The sequence below is a fragment of the Alligator mississippiensis genome, chromosome 15 (assembly GCF_030867095.1).
Source record: "Alligator mississippiensis isolate rAllMis1 chromosome 15, rAllMis1, whole genome shotgun sequence".
NCBI lineage: Eukaryota > Metazoa > Chordata > Crocodylia > Alligatoridae > Alligator > Alligator mississippiensis.
In genome coordinates, this window is record NC_081838.1 from 15130720 (window position 1) to 15153130 (window position 22411).

The 22411-nt window shown below is 46.8% G+C and overlaps 2 protein-coding genes across 2 annotated transcripts; both read right to left on the minus strand.

Moving 5' to 3' along the window:
- Positions 1–221: 221 nt before the first annotated feature.
- Positions 222–1736, minus strand: LOC132245815 (scale keratin-like). Its single transcript, XM_059718862.1, has 2 exons — positions 1704–1736; positions 222–1112 (listed from the first exon to the last, which is right to left on the minus strand). The coding sequence occupies exon 2, from the start codon at positions 1089–1091 to the stop codon at positions 747–749; it is 345 nt and encodes a 114-aa protein (XP_059574845.1). The 5' UTR covers positions 1092–1112; positions 1704–1736; the 3' UTR covers positions 222–746.
- A 14863-nt stretch (positions 1737–16599) lies between these two features.
- LOC132245734 (beta-keratin-related protein-like) lies at positions 16600–17667 on the minus strand. Its single transcript, XM_059718584.1, has one exon. It carries the CDS (start codon positions 17646–17648, stop codon positions 17253–17255), a length of 396 nt encoding a protein of 131 aa, XP_059574567.1. The 5' UTR covers positions 17649–17667; the 3' UTR covers positions 16600–17252.
- Positions 17668–22411: the final 4744 nt, after the last annotated feature.

Sequence of the window (22411 nt, forward strand, 5' to 3'; positions counted from 1 at the left end):
CTTCCTGCCCTCAGAAAGGGCTACCACTCCTGCAAGTTTCATCGAAATCAGGCCACATGTTACAAAGTTATACGGTGTTTTGAGCTTCTGCATTATAGCCTATGGATGAAACGTCAAAACAGCATGGAAACAGCAAAACTACCAATACTTCTTATGAAGGAGGTGCATTTCAATGAGTGGTTCATAAAACAACAAGAGACAAAGAAAACCAAACACTGATATAAGGATGCAATCTGATTATTTTTAATGGGAATGAGACGAGAAACATACATTTTCACAGCAAAAAAAAAAAAAGAAAAGTACAAAGAACATATTTCCAGAGATTGAAGCAGTTTGCGTAGCTTTTCCTATTCTACACTTTACATGTTAAAATGCATATTCGTAAATGCTAAAGGCCACAAACTAATGATAGACCTTGGCACACATGGTCACATTGGGATTGGCTGTTAATTCCCTTCTACATGGCTTTAGTCATGCAAAGTAGATTTTGAATGATTGCGTACCTGGTCTGCTACATGAGTAAGGGCATAGCAACATCATTCAGAAAGAGAGGGAGTATTACAGAAAAGACAACTTCATGCACTGGAAAGATTTACAGAGCTCCTGAGCATCCTCGGCTCCCACAGCAAACACAAGCAGTGGGTTTTTTGTGCCTCTGAAAACAACGTGCCTCCACTCATTTCTTAATCTGAATCTTGTTCCCCATTTCTTGGCTATTATTTTCTGCCACAGATATTCCTGCTCCCTTAGCATGGCCCACAGCCCCCATAGCGGTATCTGTTGAGCTGGCGGGAATAAGAGGGGTAGCAGTACCCAGTGCTCGCTGAGCCTCTGTACCCCAGGTAGCCGCCGGCAGTGTATGGGCCGCCAATGCACTGGGGTTCTGAGGTGCCCACGTAGCTCTCCTGGGGGCAGGAGGCGAGACTGGGTCCGGGGAAGGTGATGGCCACCGGGGGTGGGTAGACCACGGCTCTGGAGTCACCGCAGGATGTCACGCAGGGCTCGTTCCAGGCATCGGCATATGGCCGTGGGCAGGTCACTTCACAGGGGTTGTAGCAGCGGGAGCTGATCAGCTGTCCATAGGAAGACATGTTCCTGCACTGGAGGTTGGCCTGAAACACAGGAGGGAAAGAGGGGAACATAACGCACATGAGGAATCAGAGTACAGCTCCTGCAGTCACACGCCCTGCTCTAAGAGCCCGCAGCCTACAGGTATTAGGTGACTTTGTTGTTTGCTTCCATCTTGCTGTCTTCCTCATCTTCTTGTGTGAAAGACATCTTCCCTCCCTCCTAAGCAATGCCTCTGAAGCCTTTGTGCACAACCTCCCTTCTCCCCACATCAAACAGCACATCTTGCAGACAGAAGCAGAAGCCCAGGCTGTAGAGCCCACCTGCAAAGGCAGGGAAACACTTGGGCAGCTGGCTTGAGCTGAGTGCTGCACTGCTCAGGTGTACGACCATGAACCCCTGAGCATGAATCCCTGTGCAGCAATTTAAAACCAGCCCCGCTGCACGTGGGCAGAGACAGCTACACCTCAGAAAGTGGAGACATAGCCTGATCCACCAAACCCTCCAGCCCAATAAACAGAAAAAAGGCCCCAATAGGATTAATCCTCAGAGTATTTTGGCAGAATTAATCTAAAGCAGTTACTAAAGCAATATATTTGCAAGCAGAAAGAGATATTGAGAGATGTCCACCTTACTCGGTTCACTGGAGTGGAGAAGTGATGAGATGTGGATAGAGGAGCCTTGAGTAGCGACTGCTTTTATACCATTTCCCATCTTGCCCGGAGGATGGGAGATGCCCTGGATGGGAGAGGTCTTGATTAGTAACAGGATGGAACTGATTGCACACGACACTGTAATACATGCAGATGCTTTTTTTACTCATTGCCAGTGTGTTGCCTGATAATTGCAGTTTCACTCTACACCCAAAGTTTCTTCCTCAGACATTTTGGGCTCAATTCATTTTCTGATTGACTTGACTGAACACACACAAAAATTTTCTTACAACTATCATGTGTTTTCATGCTCAAAATCACCTCTCCATGTGAGGATCTTCTTTTATGAGGAGTTTTCCATTTTTGTGCTTTAAAACCGTGCTGGTGTTTAGTTGGGACATTGCACCATTTTTCTTCACACCTCCAAGGGATGGTGTTAAGACTTTAATCTGCTGGATTTAGACACTCCAGCTATTCAGGATCTGTCTGGTACACGACCTACTGAAATGCACGGGCTAGCTTCCAGTGAACTTAATGAGTTCTGGATCTTTGTTAAGGGGCCAAGTTCACTATACAACGGAAGGTCATCATCACACCTATGGGTAAATCGAGCGAAATCCTTTATGCTCTATTCCCATCATGACAGAGCTATCAGGCTGTTTATGTCCATCTTGGTAACTTACAATTACGGTGAAGAGTTGGCACATGGTCTCAAAGGAGGTGTTTCCTTCACATTTACTCTAAAAACCTCTGCTATTTTGCTCTCTTCATTCATGATATAGTTTATTGTAGTGGGTACCACAGTAAATACCTTACCCGCAATGTAAAGTACCTTGGTGCACGTCACTTCGGTAGTGTTTGCTGGGCCTGCATAGAGGTACAGGAAGTATACAAGAGATAAAGGAAGTATAAAGGGGTTTCACCTTCCTTGTGTGTGACTTGCATAAAGCCCTTGACTAGAAAGTAGAAAAAAGTGCCTCAGTTTAAGTGATGTTACTTGCATATACTTGTGGGGTCTTGCCAGTGAAGTCATGAATTCAGTACTTGGGAAGTGGGATTTGCCGATTTCTTTTGTTTTCTTTTCCTTCACTTAAAAATGACAGATCTCTTGACCTCTGTTACCCTCTCCCTCTGCCCCATGTCCTGAAGTAGTTAAAGCATGAAACCTTGCTTCAGTCCTACCAAAAGAAAGGAAGTCATTAGATAGGGTGATAACGTTTTAAGAGTCCAGCCTCTTCTGAGTGTGTGACCAGTGTGTCATCATGTTATGAAGTTAAGAATGTAATAGTGATGAGGAACACTTGAACGCATATCACAATTTGGTTGTAAGGACTCATGCATAAATGTTGTTCCTTCTCTTCCGTCTTGCACCACCGTTCGTGGTTCCTGTTAATGGTTGGTGGGGTAATTTCCAAAAAGGTCTTCCTAGTTGTGGTGATTGGTGGGTGTGAACTTCCCAATCATTAGTCCATGATGTTGCCACCTACAGAAGGGATTGGTGATCATATCAATTCTTTAGGTGGCTTTGAGCCTAAAATTGCTTTGATGCCAAATATCACTTACTTTGCAAGTATAAAACAGATATGTATAGAGAACACAGACAAGGTCCATGCATATTTAGACCATTTAGAGATATTAATATAATGCTTCCTGCAACTCCAGAAATGGGCTTTTAACTGTAGTGATAAAGAGGTAGCTATAGCAGTTTTTTTTATTTAGTTTATACATATGGCTGCAACACCCTATTGGCTCTGGCTTGCAGAGGGAGGGTTTCTATTTAATGTTTCTGTGGTCTAAGGTGTGTTAAAAAGAAACCTCACATTAAGGTTTGTTTATGCTAAGCTTCATCACTTCTGGGTTTTCATACCTGCTTCCAAAATGCCTGGTGCTGGATCTCTTCAAATGTGTATGCTATGGGTTCAGTTGATGCTATAAGAAGTTGTTCCCTTTCAGATGAGAGGAAGTATCTTGCTCCATAGTTATCTGAGGAGACAGTGAGCTCATTCCTGAGCTATCTGAGGTGAGGATAGAGTGGGCTGAGTCTCTTGGGCACATCTCATGCCGAGGGAGCCCCAAAAACCATGGGACTTGGCCAGTCTGAGCCCCTCAGGCACCAGGGGAAGAGGGTGGTAGATTTTAGCCCATGGTCTGGGCTGCGGGGTGGCAAGGGCTGCAAGCGAGATAAATCCAAACACCAAGTGAGTAGTGTGCAACTTGTGTGAACGAGGCTATAGGAGGAAGGATGCTACAGAGAGGCTGATAACCCATGATCATGTAGTAAGCATATCAGGGAAGTGGTAAGAGGACGTGAGGCTCAATCCGTCACTGCATAATGCAGTACCCTTAGCTGCAGCTAGAGGAGACACAAAGCTGGGCTGCCCCATGCCCCCTCCCTGGGCAGGAAAGGAAGAGACGGCCATGCAGGTAAGGGTCCAATAAATGCCATCTTGTAGCTATGGCCTGGACATGTATCCCAGGGGTGGGAGTGACTTTCCTGTCACCCCTTTGATGGGAAAATCTCTCGACTGCCTAGGTAGTGCTACTCTTGCTCTGGGTTAAAGCCTTAGAGAGCACCTTTCACCCCATACAGGAATGTAATGTGACCAAGGCTTCCCCTCCCTCCCCGAGAAGGCACCCAGGAATGTCCCTTATTCAATATTTTATTTCCTGGGTAATATTTCACCTCTGGGAGGCCTTAGAGAAACTTTACAAATGATGCTCCAGAGCTCAGAACTGCCTAGTCTCTATGTGTCCACCTCACCTATTTACACATCTGCTTTAGCAGCTCTAAGGCCTTCATCAGCTCCAGGCACCATGAAAGCACCACCTTGCACTGAAGCAATGCCTTCTCTTTTTACTGCTTTCACCATGGGAATTTCTCAACACAACCATGCAATGCAGGAAGCTCTTAACTCTGCTGAAGGAGAGGTGATAATTGGTGTGTAGGAACTAATTCATTCTGCCAAAATCATCTGTTGAGTCAGGGGAAGGGTAGGGACAATCATGCTGACAGTCTTCTTTGGCATTCCCATGTCTCATGGCAAGGATCAGAGTTTTGTTTTCCTGGGCCTTTTTGATTACATACGCTCAATCAGGAGATACCATGATAATTAGGGTGTGGGAGGGCTGGGCTTGAGAGCAGTGCTCGCTGTCACCACTGGGGCTATGAGGTAGGGGTCCCCAAAAGAACTCTTTTTTCCTCAGAATCTGCCCGAGTCCTGCAGGAAGGATTATGACTTCCTAGATTCAGAGGGGGAACTACGAACCAGCAGTCACTGGAAATATACCCAAGGATTTTGCAATCCAAGCTGTCTCATAAATCTGACTTTAACAGGTTTATTAAGGAAATGTTCCTGCCTCCAGCACCCTCTAATGTCCCAGTCTAGGGCCTTACCCTGCCTATTGTTCACTTTCCACCAGTTGCCCCTCCTTCGGTTGGCTCATTATGCTTGATGGCATCATTAGTCGGTTTTGAGTGTTATGTCTTCAATTAAGCGCCTGGGAGAATGGCAGCTATTCATGTAGATAGCATTTTACACCTCTCCCATCCTACCTATGGCTATTGCTGAAAAAGAGTCTGTTGTATGCTTCAGGTGTTCTCAGAGGACCTTGGATAAGTACAGCATGGATCAGGGTGGGCAATGTACTTGTCTCTTTTATCAGCTTCAATCAAAGCATGCTGAGCCATTCTCTGCCGCTTCAGAGTACGGCACTGGTTTCTTAAGATTGTATCAGCAATGTGTGCTAATGAGTGAAAAACTAGCTTTTGGCCAGTTACTCATATAATTCCCCTTGTCACCATAACCTTTACTTCGAAGGAGCTACAGAGGTAGAGCTGGATGGAAAGCATTCAGTTTATAATAACAAGTCTAGAGTTTCTGTGTTTAGTCCCACCACTCTCCCATGTATTCTCTGATATTATCCCATTGATATTTGGGAGAAAAGTACAAGAACCTGGAACATGTGCTCCTGACAACATGGAGAGGCTGAGATGTCTGTAGGCATGTAAAGGGCATCCATATTGATTGCATACTAAAAACAAAACAAAGCCACCTGTAGCCTCTTTGTCCCTTCAACAAATAAAGGGGCAAACAATTTGTCCTCAAAGATAAGACAAATTGTCCTGTATACTGAAGGCACTGGCCGACTTCATTGCACAGCCACTGGCGGGAATATTTGAACGCTCGTGGCGCATGGGCCAAGTCCCGGAAGACTGGAAAAGGGCCAATGTGGTCCCCATTTTCAAGAAGGAGAGGAAGGAGGACCTGGGCAACTATAGGCCAGTCAGTCTCACCTCCATCCTTGGCAAAGTCTTTGAAAAAATTATCAAGGCTCACATTTGCAAGAGCCCGGCAGGACAAATTATGCTGAGGGGAAACCAGCACAGGTTCATAGCAGGCAGATAATGCCTGACTAATCTAGTCTCTTTTTATGACCATGTTACAAAATGCCTGGATGCAGGTGTAGGGGTTGACGTCGTATACTTAGACTTCAGGAAGACTTTCGATACAGAATCCCACCCCATACTGGTGGACAAGTTAAGAGGTTGTGACTTGGATGACTACACAGTCTGGTGGGTGGCGAATTGGCTGGAGGGTCGCACCCAGAGAGTCGTGGTGGATGGGTCAGTTTTGACCTGGAAGGGTGTGGGCAGTGGGGTCCCGCAGGGCTCGGTCCTTGGACCGATACTCTTTAATGTCTTCATCAGCGACTTGGACAAGGAAGTGAAATGCACTCTGTCCAAGTTTGCGGATGACACAAAACTGTGGGGAGAAGTGGACACACCGGAGAGCAGGGAACAACTATAAGCAGACCTGGACAGGTTGGACAAGTGTGCAGAAAACAACAGAATGCAGTTCAACAAGGAGAAATGCAAAGTGCTGCACCTATGGAGGAAAAATGTTCAGCACACCTACAGCCTAGGGAATGACCTGCTGGGTTGCACAGAAGTGGAAAGGGATCTTGAAGTCCTAGTGGATTCCAAGATGAACATGATTCGGCAGAGTGACGAAAGCCATCAGAAAAGCCAATGGCACTTCATCGTGCATCAACACATGTATGACAAATAGATCCACAGAGGTGATACTTCCCTTCTATCGGGCGCTGGTCAGACCGCAGTTGGAGTACTGCGTGCAATTCTGGGCGCCGCACTTCAAGAGGGATGTGGATAACCTGGAGAGGGTCCAGAGAAGGGCCACTCGTATGGTTAAGGGCTTGCAGACCAAGCCCTACGAGGAGAGACTAGAGAACCTAGACCTTTTCAGCCTCCCCAAGAGAAGGTTGAGAGGTGACCTTGTGGCTGCCTATAAGTTCATCATGGGGGCACAGAAATCAATTGGTGAGGTTTTATTCACCAAGGCGCCCCCGGGGGTTACAAGAAATAATGGCCACAAGCTAGCAGAGAGCAGATTTACACTGGACATTAGGAAGAACTTCTTCATAGTTAGAGTGGCCAGGGTCTGGAACATGCTCCCAAGGGAGGTGATGCTCTCCCCTACCCTGGAGGTCTTCAAGAGGAGGTTGGATATGCATCTAGCTGGGGTCATCTAGACCCAGCACTCTTTCCTGCCTATGCAGGGCGTCGGACTCGATGATCTATTGAGGTCCATTCCGACCCTAACATCTATGAATCTATGACTCTATGAATATCTGGTGCTGGAATTCTCTCCTAGTCCTTGAATGATGTTTCTGAGCCCCCGTGAACAAAATCTTAACGTGCCATGCATCCTTGATGCAAGACAGTTGCTAAAGCTGGAGAGACCCTTTAGTGTAACCCACTGACACTGCACAGGGGGTGCACATGGGTGCGTGTGCACCCCCTGAGTGTAGTGGTCTACCCCCTGTCTGGCTGCATAGGTGATAAATAGAGGGGACAGGCAGGAGCTCCACTGCCCCCCCTGCAAGTGCCGGCCGATCACTGCAGCTGCTCCCCGAAGCAGCCACAGTCAGTCTTGGAAGTGGCTGCAGCAATTGGCCACAGGGATCCTCCTTTGCAGGACTGACTGTGGGGGTTCCCCTGGGCAGTGAAATCTGACATGGAGGGATCCCCCACGGTCAGTGAGACAGTTCGCAAGGGGAGCACATGACCGCCTTGACTAAGAAAGCACCAGTCACCCATAGTCTAACCTCTGCTAGTCTAACATGGAGTGGAAGGCAGAGGTGAGGTAAATAGTGAATTGAAAGCCAATCTGGTGGGTGTGGAGAGGCAAGCTCAGATTGTAGTGGATCCATGGGCTGATAAAGGTTTAAGAGTCCAGCCTCTCCTTAGGGTGTGACCAGTGTGTCATCATCTCCTGAAGCTAAGCATTTAATAGTGATGAGGAACATTTGAAAGGGAAACACAATTTATTTCTAGGGACTCATGCATAAATGTTTTTCCTTCTCTTGCATCTTGCACCACAGTTTGTGATTCCTGTTAATGTCTGGTGGGGTAGTTTCCAAAAAAGCCTTCCTACTTGTGGTGATTGGTGGGTGTGAACTTCCCAATCATTAGTCCATGATGTTGACACCTACAGAAAGGATTGGTAATCAAATTAATTAATTCCTTAGGTCTCTTTCAGCCTAAAATCACTTCTCTATTGCAAACATTGCTTACTTTGCAACTTTAAAACAGACATGTAAAGAGAAACCAAACAAAGTCATTAGCTGGCTTTGTTGGAGCTGTGTATATTTAAACCAGGTAGGGATCTTAACGTAATACTTAATGCAGCTCCAGAAAGGGGCATTTAGTTGTAATGATGGAGAGGTAGTTTCTTAGTATCATAGTAGTTAGGGGTCAGAAGGGACCTGAATACATCATCTAGTCTAACCCCCCTGCCACTGGTTTGAGCACACACTGGGATCACATGACCCCAGACAGGTGTTTATGTAAATAATGTTCATCCAACCTCTTTTTGAATTCACCCAAGGTAGGAGCGAGGACCACTTCCCCAGGAAGTTGGTTCCAGATCCTAAGTAACCTGTCAGTGAAATAGTGCCTCCTAATCTCTAACCTGAACCTTTTCTCCAGCAGCTTCTGGCCATTGTTCCTCATCAGCCCAGGTGGTACTGGGGAGAATAGGACTCTTCCTATTTGCTGCTGATCTCCCCTAACTAGTTTATAGGTAGCCAACAAATCCCCGCTCATCCTCCTCTTGCTGAGGCTGAACAGGTTCAGGTCCCTCAGCCTCTCCTCATAAGACCTGCCCTGTTGCCCTCCAACCAAGTGTGTGGCCCTCCTCTGAACCCTTTCAAGGCAGCCCACATCCTTCTTAAAGTGCAGTGCCCAGAACTGGACGCAGTACACCAGTTGAGGCTGGACCAATGTCACGTAAGGGAGAGTATCACCTCACTGAACTGACTTGAGATGCACCTTTGGATACACAATAAGGTGTGGTTGGCTTTTCTGGCTGCAGTCTGGCATTGACGGCTCATGTTCATCTCAGAGTCAATAATGACTCCAAGATATCCTTTGTGCCTCTGTGCTCCCAAGGGGGGAGCTCCCCAGCTTGTAGGTATGCTGTGGATTCCTTCTCCCCAGGTGCAGCACCCTTCATTTTTCTACATTGAAACTCATCCTATTACCATGCGCCCAACTCTGTAGTCTGTCTAAGTCTAATTGTAGCCTCTCTCTCCCTTTGAGCGTGCCTACCTCTACCCACATCTTGGTGCCATCGGGAAAATTGGACAACGTGTTTTCCACCCCCTCGTCCGAGTCACTGATGAAGATGTTGAACAGTGTAGGCCCCAGGACCGAGCCCTGGGGTACCCCACTCTTCATATCCCACAAGGTCAAGCACAACCCATCCACCACCACTCTCTGCGTGTGCCACATCAGCCAATTTTTGACCCATCCCACTGTGTGGGCATCAATGCCACAGTCACTCAGTTTATTAATGAGCATGGAGTGAAAGACAGTGTCAAAGCCTTCTTAAAGTCCAGAAAGACTACATCCACGGTGACACCATCATCCAGACATTTAGTCACAGGTCATAAAAAGAGCAATCAGTTTGGTCTGACAGGACCTGCCTTTGATGAACCCATGATGATTTCCTCTGCTTTCTCCATGGGAACTTTAGTTGCTCAAAAAAAGAAAGGCCAAATTTCAAAACACAATTTCTTCTGATACAGGTCTTTCCCCAGAGCTTCCATTTTGTGAGGAATCTTATATATGTAAAAAAAAATGTGCAGAAAAATTTTGAAATTTTGATATTTTCCCCCAAACCAGGAATAGTTTTCTACACCTATATATCCAGGTATTAATATCAGCAAATAGTGGATGTCGACTGTCTGAGCTGATAACTTCTTTCTAGTGGTTTGCAATAGCCAAGATGTGGACTGTTCAGCAGAATGGACCACGCTGATCATGAGACATCAGCATTGGACTACGGACACAAACCTCTGGTCAAAATCTGCAAGTTCTTGTCCAGTCAATAACCAGTGCATTGCTGCTCCATACCACAGGTGAAGTTATGACGGGGGAAGGTTATTTGTGCTGGTTGTTTGCAATGCCGTTTATCATTTCAAGGACTTGGTTCTTATATCATTGGCATGGGTCAGTGGGCTATGGGCAGTGCATGGCGCTGCTAATACTTCTCCTGACCGAAGTGCATTTTAATGAGTGGTTATTCAAACAGTAAGTAAAGACGCAAATGAACCAGAAGTCTGATATTAAGATGGAATCTGATTTCTTTTAATGGGAATGAGAAGAGAAACATAGATTTTCAAAGCAAAAGAAAAATGAAGAGTACAAAGAACATATTTCCAGAGATTAAAGCAGTTTGCATAGCTTTTTCTATTCCACACTTTACATGTTGAAATGCATTTTCTTAAAAGATAAAGGCCACAAATTAATGATAGACATTGGCGCACATGGTCACATTGGGGTTGACTATCAATTCCCTTCTACGTGGCTTTAGTCATAGAAAGTGCGTACTGAAAAATTGCATACCTGGTCTGCTACATGAGTAAGGTCAAAGCAACATCATACAGAAAGAGAGGGAGGAGTACAGAAAAGAGAACTTCATGCACTGGAAAGATTTTCAGAGCTCCTGAGCACCCTTGCCTCCCACAGCAAAGAAAAGCAGTGGGCATTTTGTGCCTCTGAAAACAGTGTTCCTCCGCTCATTCCTGAATCTGAATCTTGTTCCCCATTTCTTAGCTATTCCTTTCTGCCACAGATATTCCTGCTGCTTTAGAATGGCCCGCAGCCTCCGTAGCGGTATCTGTTGAGCTGGCGGGAATAAGAGGGGTAGGAGTACCCGGTGCCCACTGAGCCTCTGTACCCCAGGTAGCCATCGGCAGTGTATGGCAAGCCAATGCACTGGGGTTCTGAGGTGCCCACGTAGCTCTCCTGGGGACACGAGGCGAGGATGGGTCCGGGGAAGGTGATGGCCGCTGGGGGTGGGTAGACCACGGCTCTGGAGTCACCGCAGGATGTCACGCAGGGCTCGTTCCAGGCATCGGCATATGGCCGTGGGCAGGTCACTTCACAGGGGTTGTAGCAGCGGGAGCTGATCAGCTGTCCGTAGGAAGACATGTTCCTGCACTGGAGGTTGGCCTGAAACACAGGAGGGAAAGAGGGGAACATAATGCACATGAGGAATCAGAGTACAGCTCCTGCAGGCATGTGCTCTGCTCTAGGAGCTTGCTGTCTCCAGGGATAAGGTAAATTTGCTGCTTGCTTCCTACTCTCTGACACCTCATCTTCTAGTCTGGAAAACCTCTTCCCTCCCTCCTAAGCAATGCCTCTGAAGCCTTTGTGCGCAACCTCCTTTCTCCGCACAGCAAACAGCACATCTTGCAGACAGATGCAGAAGCCTATGCTGTAAAGCCCAACTGCAAGGCCAGGGAAACTTTTGGACAGCTGGCCAAAAGAGGAGACATAGCATGATCCACGAACCCCTCCTACCCAAAGAGCAGAAAAAGGCCCCAGTAGGATTAATCCTCAGAGTATTTTGGCGGAATTGATCTAAGGCAGTTGCTAAAGCAATGTATTCACAACAAGAAGAAGGTACTGAGAGATGTCAAACTTACTCGGTTTGCTGGAGTGGAGAGGTGATGAGATGTGGATAGAGGATCCCTGAGTAGTGACTGCTTTTATACCATTTCCCATCTTGCCCGGAAGATGGGGGATGCCCTGGATGGGAGAGGTCTTGATTAGTAATAGAAAAGAACTGATTGCACACGACACTGTAATACATGCAGATTTTTTTTTACTCATTCCCTGTGTGTTGCCTGATAATTGCAGGTTCACTCTACACCCAAAGTTTCTTCCTCAGACATATTAGGCTCAATTCATTTTCTGTTTGACTTGACTGGAAGGCACACAAAACATTTAATGCAACTTTCATGTGTTTTCTTCCTCAAAATCGCATGTTTCAATGGGAGAATCTGCTTTTATGTGGAGTTTTCTATTTTTTGTGCTTTCAAAACATGCTGGCGTTTGCTTGGGACATTGCAGAATTTTTTTTTTATTTTTCACACCTCCAAGGGATGGCGTGAAGACTTTAATCTGCTGGATTTAGACACTCCAGCTATTCAGGATCTGTCTGCTACACGACCTACTGAAATGCACGGGCTAGCTTCCAGTGAACTTAATGAGTTCTGGTTCCTTGTTAAGGAGCCAAGTGCACTATACAATGGAAGGTCATCGTCACACCTATGGGTAAATCCAACTAAATCCTTTACTCTCTATTCCCACCATGACGGAGATTTCAGGCTGTTGATGCCCATCTTGGGAACTTACACTTATGGCAAAGAGTTGGCACGTGGTCTCTGAGGAGGTGCTTCCTTCACATTTACTGCAAAAACCTCTGCTCTTTTCCTCCTTTCATTCCTATATAATATAGTTTACTGTTGTTAGTTCCGCAGTAAATACCTGACGCATAATGCCAAGTACCTTGGTGCAGGTCACTTGGGTAGTGCTTGCTGGGGCTGCATAGAGGTGAAGGAAGTATTACGGAGTTTCACCGTCCTCGTGTGCCACTTGCATAAAGCCCTTGAGTCGAAAGTAGAAAATGGTGCCCCAGTTTTAAAGTGATGTTACTTGCATCTGATTTCTTTTGTTTTCTTTTCCTTCACATGAAAATGACTGATCTCTTTATCTCCATTACCCTCTGGTTCTCCCCCATGTCCTGAAGGAGTTAAAGCATAAACCTTGCTTCAGTCCTACTGAAAGAAAGGAAGTCCGTAGGTTGGGTGGTAAAGTTCTTAGAGTCCAGCCTCTCCTTAAGGTGTGACCAAAGTGTCATCATGTTATGCAGCTAAGAATATAATAGTGATAAGGAACCCCTGAAAGGGCAACGCATTTTGGTTGTAGGGACTCATGCATAAATGTTTCTTCCTTCTCTTCCGTCTTGCACCACACTTGGTGATTCCTGTTACTGTCTGGTGGAATAGTTTCCAAAAAGTTTTCCTAGTTGTGGTAATTGGTGGGCGTGAACTTCCTAATCATTACTCCATGATTTTGGCACCTACAGAAGGGATTGGTCATCAAACACATCCATTCCTTAGGTTGCTTTGAGGCTAAAATTGCTTCGCCATTGCAAACATGGCTTACTTTGCAACTTTCAAAGACACATGTAGAGAGAACACAGACAAGGTCCTTAGCTGTCTGTCTTTGGTGGAGTCGTGTATGTTTAAACCAGTCAGGGATCTTAACACTATATTTCCTGAAACTCCAGAAATGGGCTTTCAGCTGTATTGATGGAGAGGTATATATAGCAGTTGTTTTTTTGTTTGTTTTTTTATTTTTATTTAGTTTATACATATGGCTGAATCAGCCAATTGGCTCTGGCTTGCTGGAGGAGGTTGCTATTTAGAGCTTCTATGCTCTAAGGTGTGGTAAGAAGAAACTTCACATTAACGGTCCTTTATGCAAACCTTCAGCACTTCTGGGTTTTCATACCTGCTTCCAAAGATGTTGGATCCCTTCAAAGATGGATGCTGTAGGTTCAGTTGGTGCTATAAGATGTTGTTCCCTTTCAGATGAGAGGAAGTATTTTGCTCCAGAGTTAACTAGAGAGAGAGAAAGCTCCTTCCTGTGATATGTGAGGTGAGGATGGAGTGGGCTGAGGCTCTTGGGCACGGCTCATGCCAATGGATCCCCAAAATCCATGGGCCTGGGGCACGCTGGGGGCCCCTGGCACCAGGGGCAGAGGGTGGTAAGTCTCAGATCACGGTTTGGGCTTGGGGGTGGCAGGGGTCACAACCAAGACATTCTCAGGCACCAAGTGAAGGCTGTGTGCCTGGTGTGAAAGGGCATACTGGGCTGCAAGGTAGAGGAGCTCCAGAGTCAGGCTTCACTGTGTCCCCTTCCTGGGCAGGAAAGGAAGAGGCCCTGCAGGTAAGGGCCCAAGAAACCCCAGCCTGTAGCCAAGGCCTGGGCATGCATGCCAGGGCTGGGAGTACATTTTCTGCCACCCCTTGTGTAGGCTGAGCCCTTGACTGCCAAGGCAGGGGTACTCTTGCTCTGGTTGGAAGCCTTGGAGAGGTCCTTTCACCCCATAGAGGAATGGAAAGTGGCCAAGGCTACTCCCTTCCTCCCCAAGAAGGCAGCCAGGAATGTCCCTTATTCAATCCTTTCCTGCCTGAGTAATGTTTCTCCTCTGAGAGGCCTTAGAGAGACTTGTCAAATGATACTCCAGAGCTCTGAACTGCCTAGTCCCTATGTGTCCACCTCCCCTGTTTACACGTGTGCTCTGGCAGCTCTAAGGCCTTCACAGGCCTCCTTCAGCTCCAGACACTGTGAAAGCACTGCCTTGCACTGCAGCAATGCCTTCTCTGTTTAAATGCTTTCTCCATGGGAACTTCTCAACACAACCATGCAATGCAGGAAAGTCTTGACTCTGCAGTAGGTGAGGAGATAATTAGGGTGTAGGAACGAATTCACTGTGCCCAAATCTTCTGGTGAGTCAGGGGAAAGGCAGGGACAAGAGCCCAGGGACTCTTCATTGATATTCCCATCTCTCGTAGTCACACACAAGAGCGTAGTATGGCTTCCTGGGCTCTTTTGATTGCATGTGCACAAGCAGGAGACACCATGGCAAAAGTTCTCCTGCAGAGCCGTCTGGTGCACCCGTCAGCAGTGTCTCTGGTGGCTTTGTGACTGGGGGCAGGAAGGAGCCCGGAGCAGTTCACTGCCATGTTTCTAGGCCATGTGGGAAGGCTGGGCTTGAGAGCAGTGCTCCCTAGCAGCTCTGGGGCTAGGAGGTAGGTATCCCTGAAAGGGCAGTCTTATCCTCTGAAGCTGCCCAAGTGCTGAGGGGAGGATTGTGTCTTCCGAGATTCAGATGGGGAGCTACGGACCCGCGGTGACTGGGAACATAGCCGAGCATTTAGCAAGCTGAGCTGTCTTGTAAATCTGACTTCCACAGGTATATAAAGGAAATATTCCTGCCTCCAGCACCCTCTGTGTCCCACTGGAGGGCCTTGCCTAGCGTATTGTTCGCTTTCTACCAGATGCCCCTCGTTCAGTTGGCTCATTATGCTTGATGGCATCGTTAGTCGTGTTTGAGTGTTATGTCTTCAATTAAGCCCCTAGGAGAATGGCAGCTTTTTTTGTAGACACTGTTTTACATCTGTCCCATGCAACCTAAGGGTATTGCCCAAGAGTCTGTGATCTGCTTCAGGTGTTCTCAGAGGACCTTGGATAAGTACAGCATGGAGCAGGGTGGGCAAATGGACTAGTTTCCTTTTACAGCTTCACTCTCAGCATGCTGAGCCATTCTCTGAGGCTTCGGCGTGCGGCACTGGTTTCTTAAGCTTGTATCAGCAATGTGTGCTAATGAGTGAAAAACTAGCCTTTGGCCAGTTCCTCATATAATGCCCTTTGTCACCGTTCCCTTTACTTCGAAGGAGCTACAGAGCTCATGTCAGAGGTAGAGCTGCATGGAAAGCATTCAGTTTAGAACAAGAAGTCGAGGGTTGCTGTGTTGGGTCCCAAAACTCTCCCACGTCTTCTCTGACAGCATCCTATAGATATTTGGGAGAAGCGTATAACAACTTTGGAACATGTGCTCCTGTCAACATGGAGAGGCTGAGATGCATGTAGGCATGGGAAGGACATATACATTTGTTCCACTTATAAAAACAAAACAAAGCCACCTGTAGCCCCTTTGTCCCTTCAACAGATAAAGGCCCACTCAATTCGTCCTCTAATCTATCTGGTGCAGGATTTCTCTCCTAGTCCTTGAATGATGTGTCTGAGCCCCCATGAACCACATATTAATGTGCCATGCATCCTTGATGTCAGACATTTGCTAGAGCTGGAGAGATCCTTCAACACTTAGGTCCACATCGTTCAGCTGCTCTAAAAAAGAAAGGCCAAATTTCTAAACCCAATTTCTTTTGATAGAGGTCTTTTCCCAGAGCTTACATTTTCTGAGGAAACATATATATGGAAAAAAAAAAAATCTGCAGAAAAATTTTGAAATGTTGATACCTTCCCCCAAACAGGAATCGTTTCCAACACCTATATATCCAGGTATTAATACCAGTGAATAGTGGGTGTAGACGGTCTGAGCTGATAGCTTCTTTTAGTGGTTTGCAATAGCCCAGATGTGGACTGTTCAGCAGTACAGCCCACACTGATCATGAAACATCTGCATTGGACTATGCACACGAACCTCTGGTCAACATCTGCAAGTTCTTGTCCACTCAATAACCAGTGCATTGCTGCTCCATACCACAGGTGAAGTTATGACGGGGGAAGGTTATTTGTGCTGGTTGTTTGCAATGCCATTGATCATTTCAAGGACTTGGTTCTTATATCATTGGCATGGGACAGTGGGTTATAGGCAGTGCGCAGCACTACCAATACTTCTCCTGAGAGAGATGTACTACAATGAGTGGTTTATAAAACAAAAGGTAAAGAGGCAAGTTAACCAAAGTCTGATAATTTAGTCTGATTTGTTTTAATTAGAATGAAAAGAGAAACATACATTTTCAACGCAAAAAAGTGAGACATTGAAAGAACATAGTTCCAGAGATTGAAACAGTTCTACAACCAATCCCCCACTCCCAGGAGCTGCATGTGCACAAGGCGGTCTTCTTTTTTTTCTGGCAGTGATAGGCTTCAACAATCCCACTCTGAGGAAGAATAAGTGCTTTCAGTGAGGAGAGAGAGAGAGCTTTACAAGGAAAGCACCATTTTCCTATTCTGCACTTTACATGTTGACATGCATTTTCTTAAAAGGTAAAGGCCACAGACAGATGATACACCTTGGCACACATGGTCGCATTGGATTGGCTGTTAATTCCTTGCTACATCACTCTGATCATGGGGAGTGGATCTTGGATGATTGCATACCTGGTCTGCTACGTGAATAAGGCCATATCAACATCATTTGGAAAGAGATGGAGTACTACAGAAAAGAGAACTTCATGCACTGGATAGAGTTTCAAAGCTCCTGAGCACCCTTGGCTCCCACAATAAATAGAAGCAGCGGGTGTTTTGTGCCTCTGAAAACAATGTCCCTCTGCTCATTCCAGAATCTGAATCTTATTACCCATTTCTTGGCATTTTTTTTCCCCCAAAATATTCCTGCTGCTTTAGCATGGCCCACAGCCTCCATAGCGGTATCTGTTGAGCTGACGGGAATAGGAGGGGTAGGAGTACCCGGTGCCCACTGAGCCTCTGTACCCCAGGTAGCCGCCGGCAGTGTATGGGCCGCCAATGCACTGGGGTTCTGAGGTGCCCACGTAGCTCTCCTGGGGGCACGAGGCGAGGATGGGTCCGGGGAAGGTGATGGCCACTGGGGGTGGGTAGACCACGGCTCTGGAGTCACCGCAGGATGTCACGCAGGGCTCGTTCCAGGCATCGGCATATGGCCGCGGGCAGGTCACCTCACAGGGGTTGTAGCAGCGGGAGCTGATCAGCTGTCCGTAGGAAGACATGTTCCTGCAGTGGAGGTTGGCCTGAAACACAGGAGGGAAAGAGGGGAACATAACGCACGTGAGGAATCAGAGTTCAGCTCCTGCAGTCGTGTGCTCTGCTCTAGGAGCCTGCGGTCTCCAGGGATTGGGTGACTTTGTTGTTTGCTTCCATCTTGCTGTCTTCCTCAACTTCTAGTGTGAAAAACCTCCTAAGCAATGCCTCTGAAGCCTTTGTGCGCAACCTCCCTTCTGCCCACATCAAACAGCACATCTTGCAGACACATGCAGAAGCCCAGGCTGTAGAGCCCACCTGCAAGGCCCGGGAAACACTTGGGCAGCTGGCCTGAGCTGAGTGCTGCACTGCTCAGGTGTACGAGCATGAATCGCTGAGCAGCAATTTAAAACCAGCACCACTGTGTGTGCAGGCAGAGACAGCTACACTTCAACAAGAGGAGACATAGCGTGATCCACGAACCCCTCCGACCCAAAGAGCAGAAAAAGGCCCCAGTAGGATGAATCCTCACAGTGTTTTGGCAGAATTCATCTAAAGCAGTTGCTAAAGCAATGTATTCACAACCAGAAGAAGGTATTGAGAGATGTCCAACTTACTCGGTTTGCTGGAGTGGAGAGGTGATGAGATGTGGATAGAGGATCCCTGAGTAGTGACTGCTTTTATACTATTTCCCATCTTGCCCGGAGGATGGGAGATGCCCTGGATGGGAAAGGTGTTGATTAGTAACAGAAAAGAATTGATTGCACACGACACTGTAATACATGCAGATGCTTTTTTTACTCATTGCCTGTGTGTTGCCTGATAATTGCAGTTTCACTCTACACCCAAAGTTTCTTCCTCAGACATTTTAGGCTCAATTCATTTCCTCTTTGACTTGACTGGAAGGCACACAAAAGAGTTAATGCAACTTTCATGTGTTTTCTTCCTCAAAATCGCATGTTTCCATGGGAGGATCTGCTTTTATGTGGAGTTTTCTATTTTTGGTGCTTTAAAACCATGCTAGCGTTTGGTTGGGACATTACAGAATTTTTTTTTTTCACACCTCCAAGGGATGGTGTTAAAACTTTAATCTGCTGGATTTAGACACTCCAGCTATTCAGGATCTGTCTGCTACACGACCTACTGAAATGCACGGGCTAGCTTCCAGTGAACTTAATGAGTTCTGGTTCCTTGTTAAGGAGCCAAGTGCACTATACAATGGAAGGTCATCGTCACACCTATGGGTAAATCCAACTAAATCCTTTACTCTCTATTCCCACCATGACGGAGATTTCAGGCTGTTGATGCCCATCTTGGGAACTTACACTTATGGCAAAGAGTTGGCACGTGGTCTCTGAGGAGGTGCTTCCTTCACATTTACTGCAAAAACCTCTGCTCTTTTCCTCCTTTCATTCCTATATAATATAGTTTACTGTTGTTAGTTCCGCAGTAAATACCTGACGCATAATGCCAAGTACCTTGGTGCAGGTCACTTGGGTAGTGCTTGCTGGGGCTGCATAGAGGTGAAGGAAGTATTACGGAGTTTCACCGTCCTCGTGTGCCACTTGCATAAAGCCCTTGAGTCGAAAGTAGAAAATGGTGCCCCAGTTTTAAAGTGATGTTACTTGCATCTGATTTCTTTTGTTTTCTTTTCCTTCACATGAAAATGACTGATCTCTTTATCTCCATTACCCTCTGGTTCTCCCCCATGTCCTGAAGGAGTTAAAGCATAAACCTTGCTTCAGTCCTACTGAAAGAAAGGAAGTCCGTAGGTTGGGTGGTAAAGTTCTTAGAGTCCAGCCTCTCCTTAAGGTGTGACCAATGTGTCATCATGTTATGAAGCTAAGAATATAATAGTGATAAGGAACCCCTGAAAGGGCAACGCATTTTGGTTGTAGGGACTCATGCATAAATGTTTTTTCCTTCTCTTCCGTCTTGCACCACACTTGGTGATTCCTGTTACTGTCTGGTGGAATAGTTTCCAAAAAGTTTTCCTAGTTGTGGTAATTGGTGGGCGTGAACTTCCTAATCATTACTCCATGATTTTGGCACCTACAGAAGGGATTGGTCATCAAACACATCCATTCCTTAGGTTGCTTTGAGGCTAAAATTCCTTCGCCATTGCAAACATCGCTTACTTTGCAACTTTCAAAGAGACATGTAGAGAGAACACAGACAAGGTCCTTAGCTGTCTGTCTTTGGTGGAGTCGTGTATGTTTAAACCAGTCAGGGATCTTAACACTATATTTCCTGAAACTCCAGAAATGGGCTTTCAGCTGTATTGATGGAGAGGTATATATAGCAGTTGTTTTTTTGTTTGTTTTTTATTTTTATTTAGTTTATACATATGGCTGAATCAGCCAATTGGCTCTGGCTTGCTGGAGGAGGTTGCTATTTAGAGCTTCTATGCTCTAAGGTGTGGTAAGAAGAAACTTCACATTAACGGTCCTTTATGCAAACCTTCAGCACTTCTGGGTTTTCATACCTGCTTCCAAAGATGTTGGATCCCTTCAAAGATGGATGCTGTAGGTTCAGTTGGTGCTATAAGATGTTGTTCCCTTTCAGATGAGAGGAAGTATTTTGCTCCAGAGTTAACTAGAGAGAGAGAAAGCTCCTTCCTGTGATATGTGAGGTGAGGATGGAGTGGGCTGAGGCTCTTGGGCACAGCTCATGCCAATGGATCCCCAAAATCCATGGGCCTGGGGCACGCTGGGGGCCCCTGGCACCAGGGGCAGAGGGTGGTAAGTCTCAGATCACGGTTTGGGCTTGGGGGTGGCAGGGTCACAACCAAGACATTCTCAGGCACCAAGTGAAGGCTGTGTGCCTGGTGTGAAAGGGCATACTGGGCTGCAAGGTAGAGGAGCTCCAGAGTCAGGCTTCACTGTGTCCCCTTCCTGGGCAGGAAAGGAAGAGGCCCTGCAGGTAAGGGCCCAAGAAACCCCAGCCTGTAGCCAAGGCCTGGGCATGCATGCCAGGGCTGGGAGTACATTTTCTGCCACCCCTTGTGTAGGCTGAGCCCTTGACTGCCAAGGCAGGGGTACTCTTGCTCTGGTTGGAAGCCTTGGAGAGGTCCTTTCACCCCATAGAGGAATGGAAAGTGGCCAAGGCTACTCCCTTCCTCCCCAAGAAGGCAGCCAGGAATGTCCCTTATTCAATCCTTTCCTGCCTGAGTAATGTTTCTCCTCTGAGAGGCCTTAGAGAGACTTGTCAAATGATACTCCAGAGCTCTGAACTGCCTAGTCCCTATGTGTCCACCTCCCCTGTTTACACGTGTGCTCTGGCAGCTCTAAGGCCTTCACAGGCCTCCTTCAGCTCCAGACACTGTGAAAGCACTGCCTTGCACTGCAGCAATGCCTTCTCTGTTTAAATGCTTTCTCCATGGGAACTTCTCAACACAACCATGCAATGCAGGAAAGTCTTGACTCTGCAGTAGGTGAGGAGATAATTAGGGTGTAGGAACGAATTCACTGTGCCCAAATCTTCTGGTGAGTCAGGGGAAAGGCAGGGACAAGAGCCCAGGGACTCTTCATTGATATTCCCATCTCTCGTAGTCACACACAAGAGCGTAGTATGGCTTCCTGGGCTCTTTTGATTGCATGTGCACAAGCAGGAGACACCATGGCAAAAGTTCTCCTGCAGAGCCGTCTGGTGCACCCGTCAGCAGTGTCTCTGGTGGCTTTGTGACTGGGGGCAGGAAGGAGCCCGGAGCAGTTCACTGCCATGTTTCTAGGCCATGTGGGAAGGCTGGGCTTGAGAGCAGTGCTCCCTAGCAGCTCTGGGGCTAGGAGGTAGGTATCCCTGAAAGGGCAGTCTTATCCTCTGAAGCTGCCCAAGTGCTGAGGGGAGGATTGTGTCTTCCGAGATTCAGATGGGGAGCTACGGACCCGCGGTGACTGGGAACATAGCCGAGCATTTAGCAAGCTGAGCTGTCTTGTAAATCTGACTTCCACAGGTATATAAAGGAAATATTCCTGCCTCCAGCACCCTCTGTGTCCCACTGGAGGGCCTTGCCTAGCGTATTGTTCGCTTTCTACCAGATGCCCCTCGTTCAGTTGGCTCATTATGCTTGATGGCATCGTTAGTCGTGTTTGAGTGTTATGTCTTCAATTAAGCCCCTAGGAGAATGGCAGCTTTTTTTGTAGACACTGTTTTACATCTGTCCCATGCAACCTAAGGGTATTGCCCAGAAGAGTCTGTGATCTGCTTCAGGTGTTCTCAGAGGACCTTGGATAAGTACAGCATGGAGCAGGGTGGGCAAATGGACTAGTTTCCTTTTACAGCTTCACTCTCAGCATGCTGAGCCATTCTCTGAGGCTTCGGCGTGCGGCACTGGTTTCTTAAGCTTGTATCAGCAATGTGTGCTAATGAGTGAAAAACTAGCCTTTGGCCAGTTCCTCATATAATGCCCTTTGTCACCGTTCCCTTTACTTCGAAGGAGCTACAGAGCTCATGTCAGAGGTAGAGCTGCATGGAAAGCATTCAGTTTAGAACAAGAAGTCGAGGGTTGCTGTGTTGGGTCCCAAAACTCTCCCACGTCTTCTCTGACAGCATCCTATAGATATTTGGGAGAAGCGTATAACAACTTTGGAACATGTGCTCCTGTCAACATGGAGAGGCTGAGATGCATGTAGGCATGGGAAGGACATATACATTTGTTCCACTTATAAAAACAAAACAAAGCCACCTGTAGCCCCTTTGTCCCTTCAACAGATAAAGGCCCACTCAATTCGTCCTCTAATCTATCTGGTGCAGGATTTCTCTCCTAGTCCTTGAATGATGTGTCTGAGCCCCCATGAACCACATATTAATGTGCCATGCATCCTTGATGTCAGACATTTGCTAG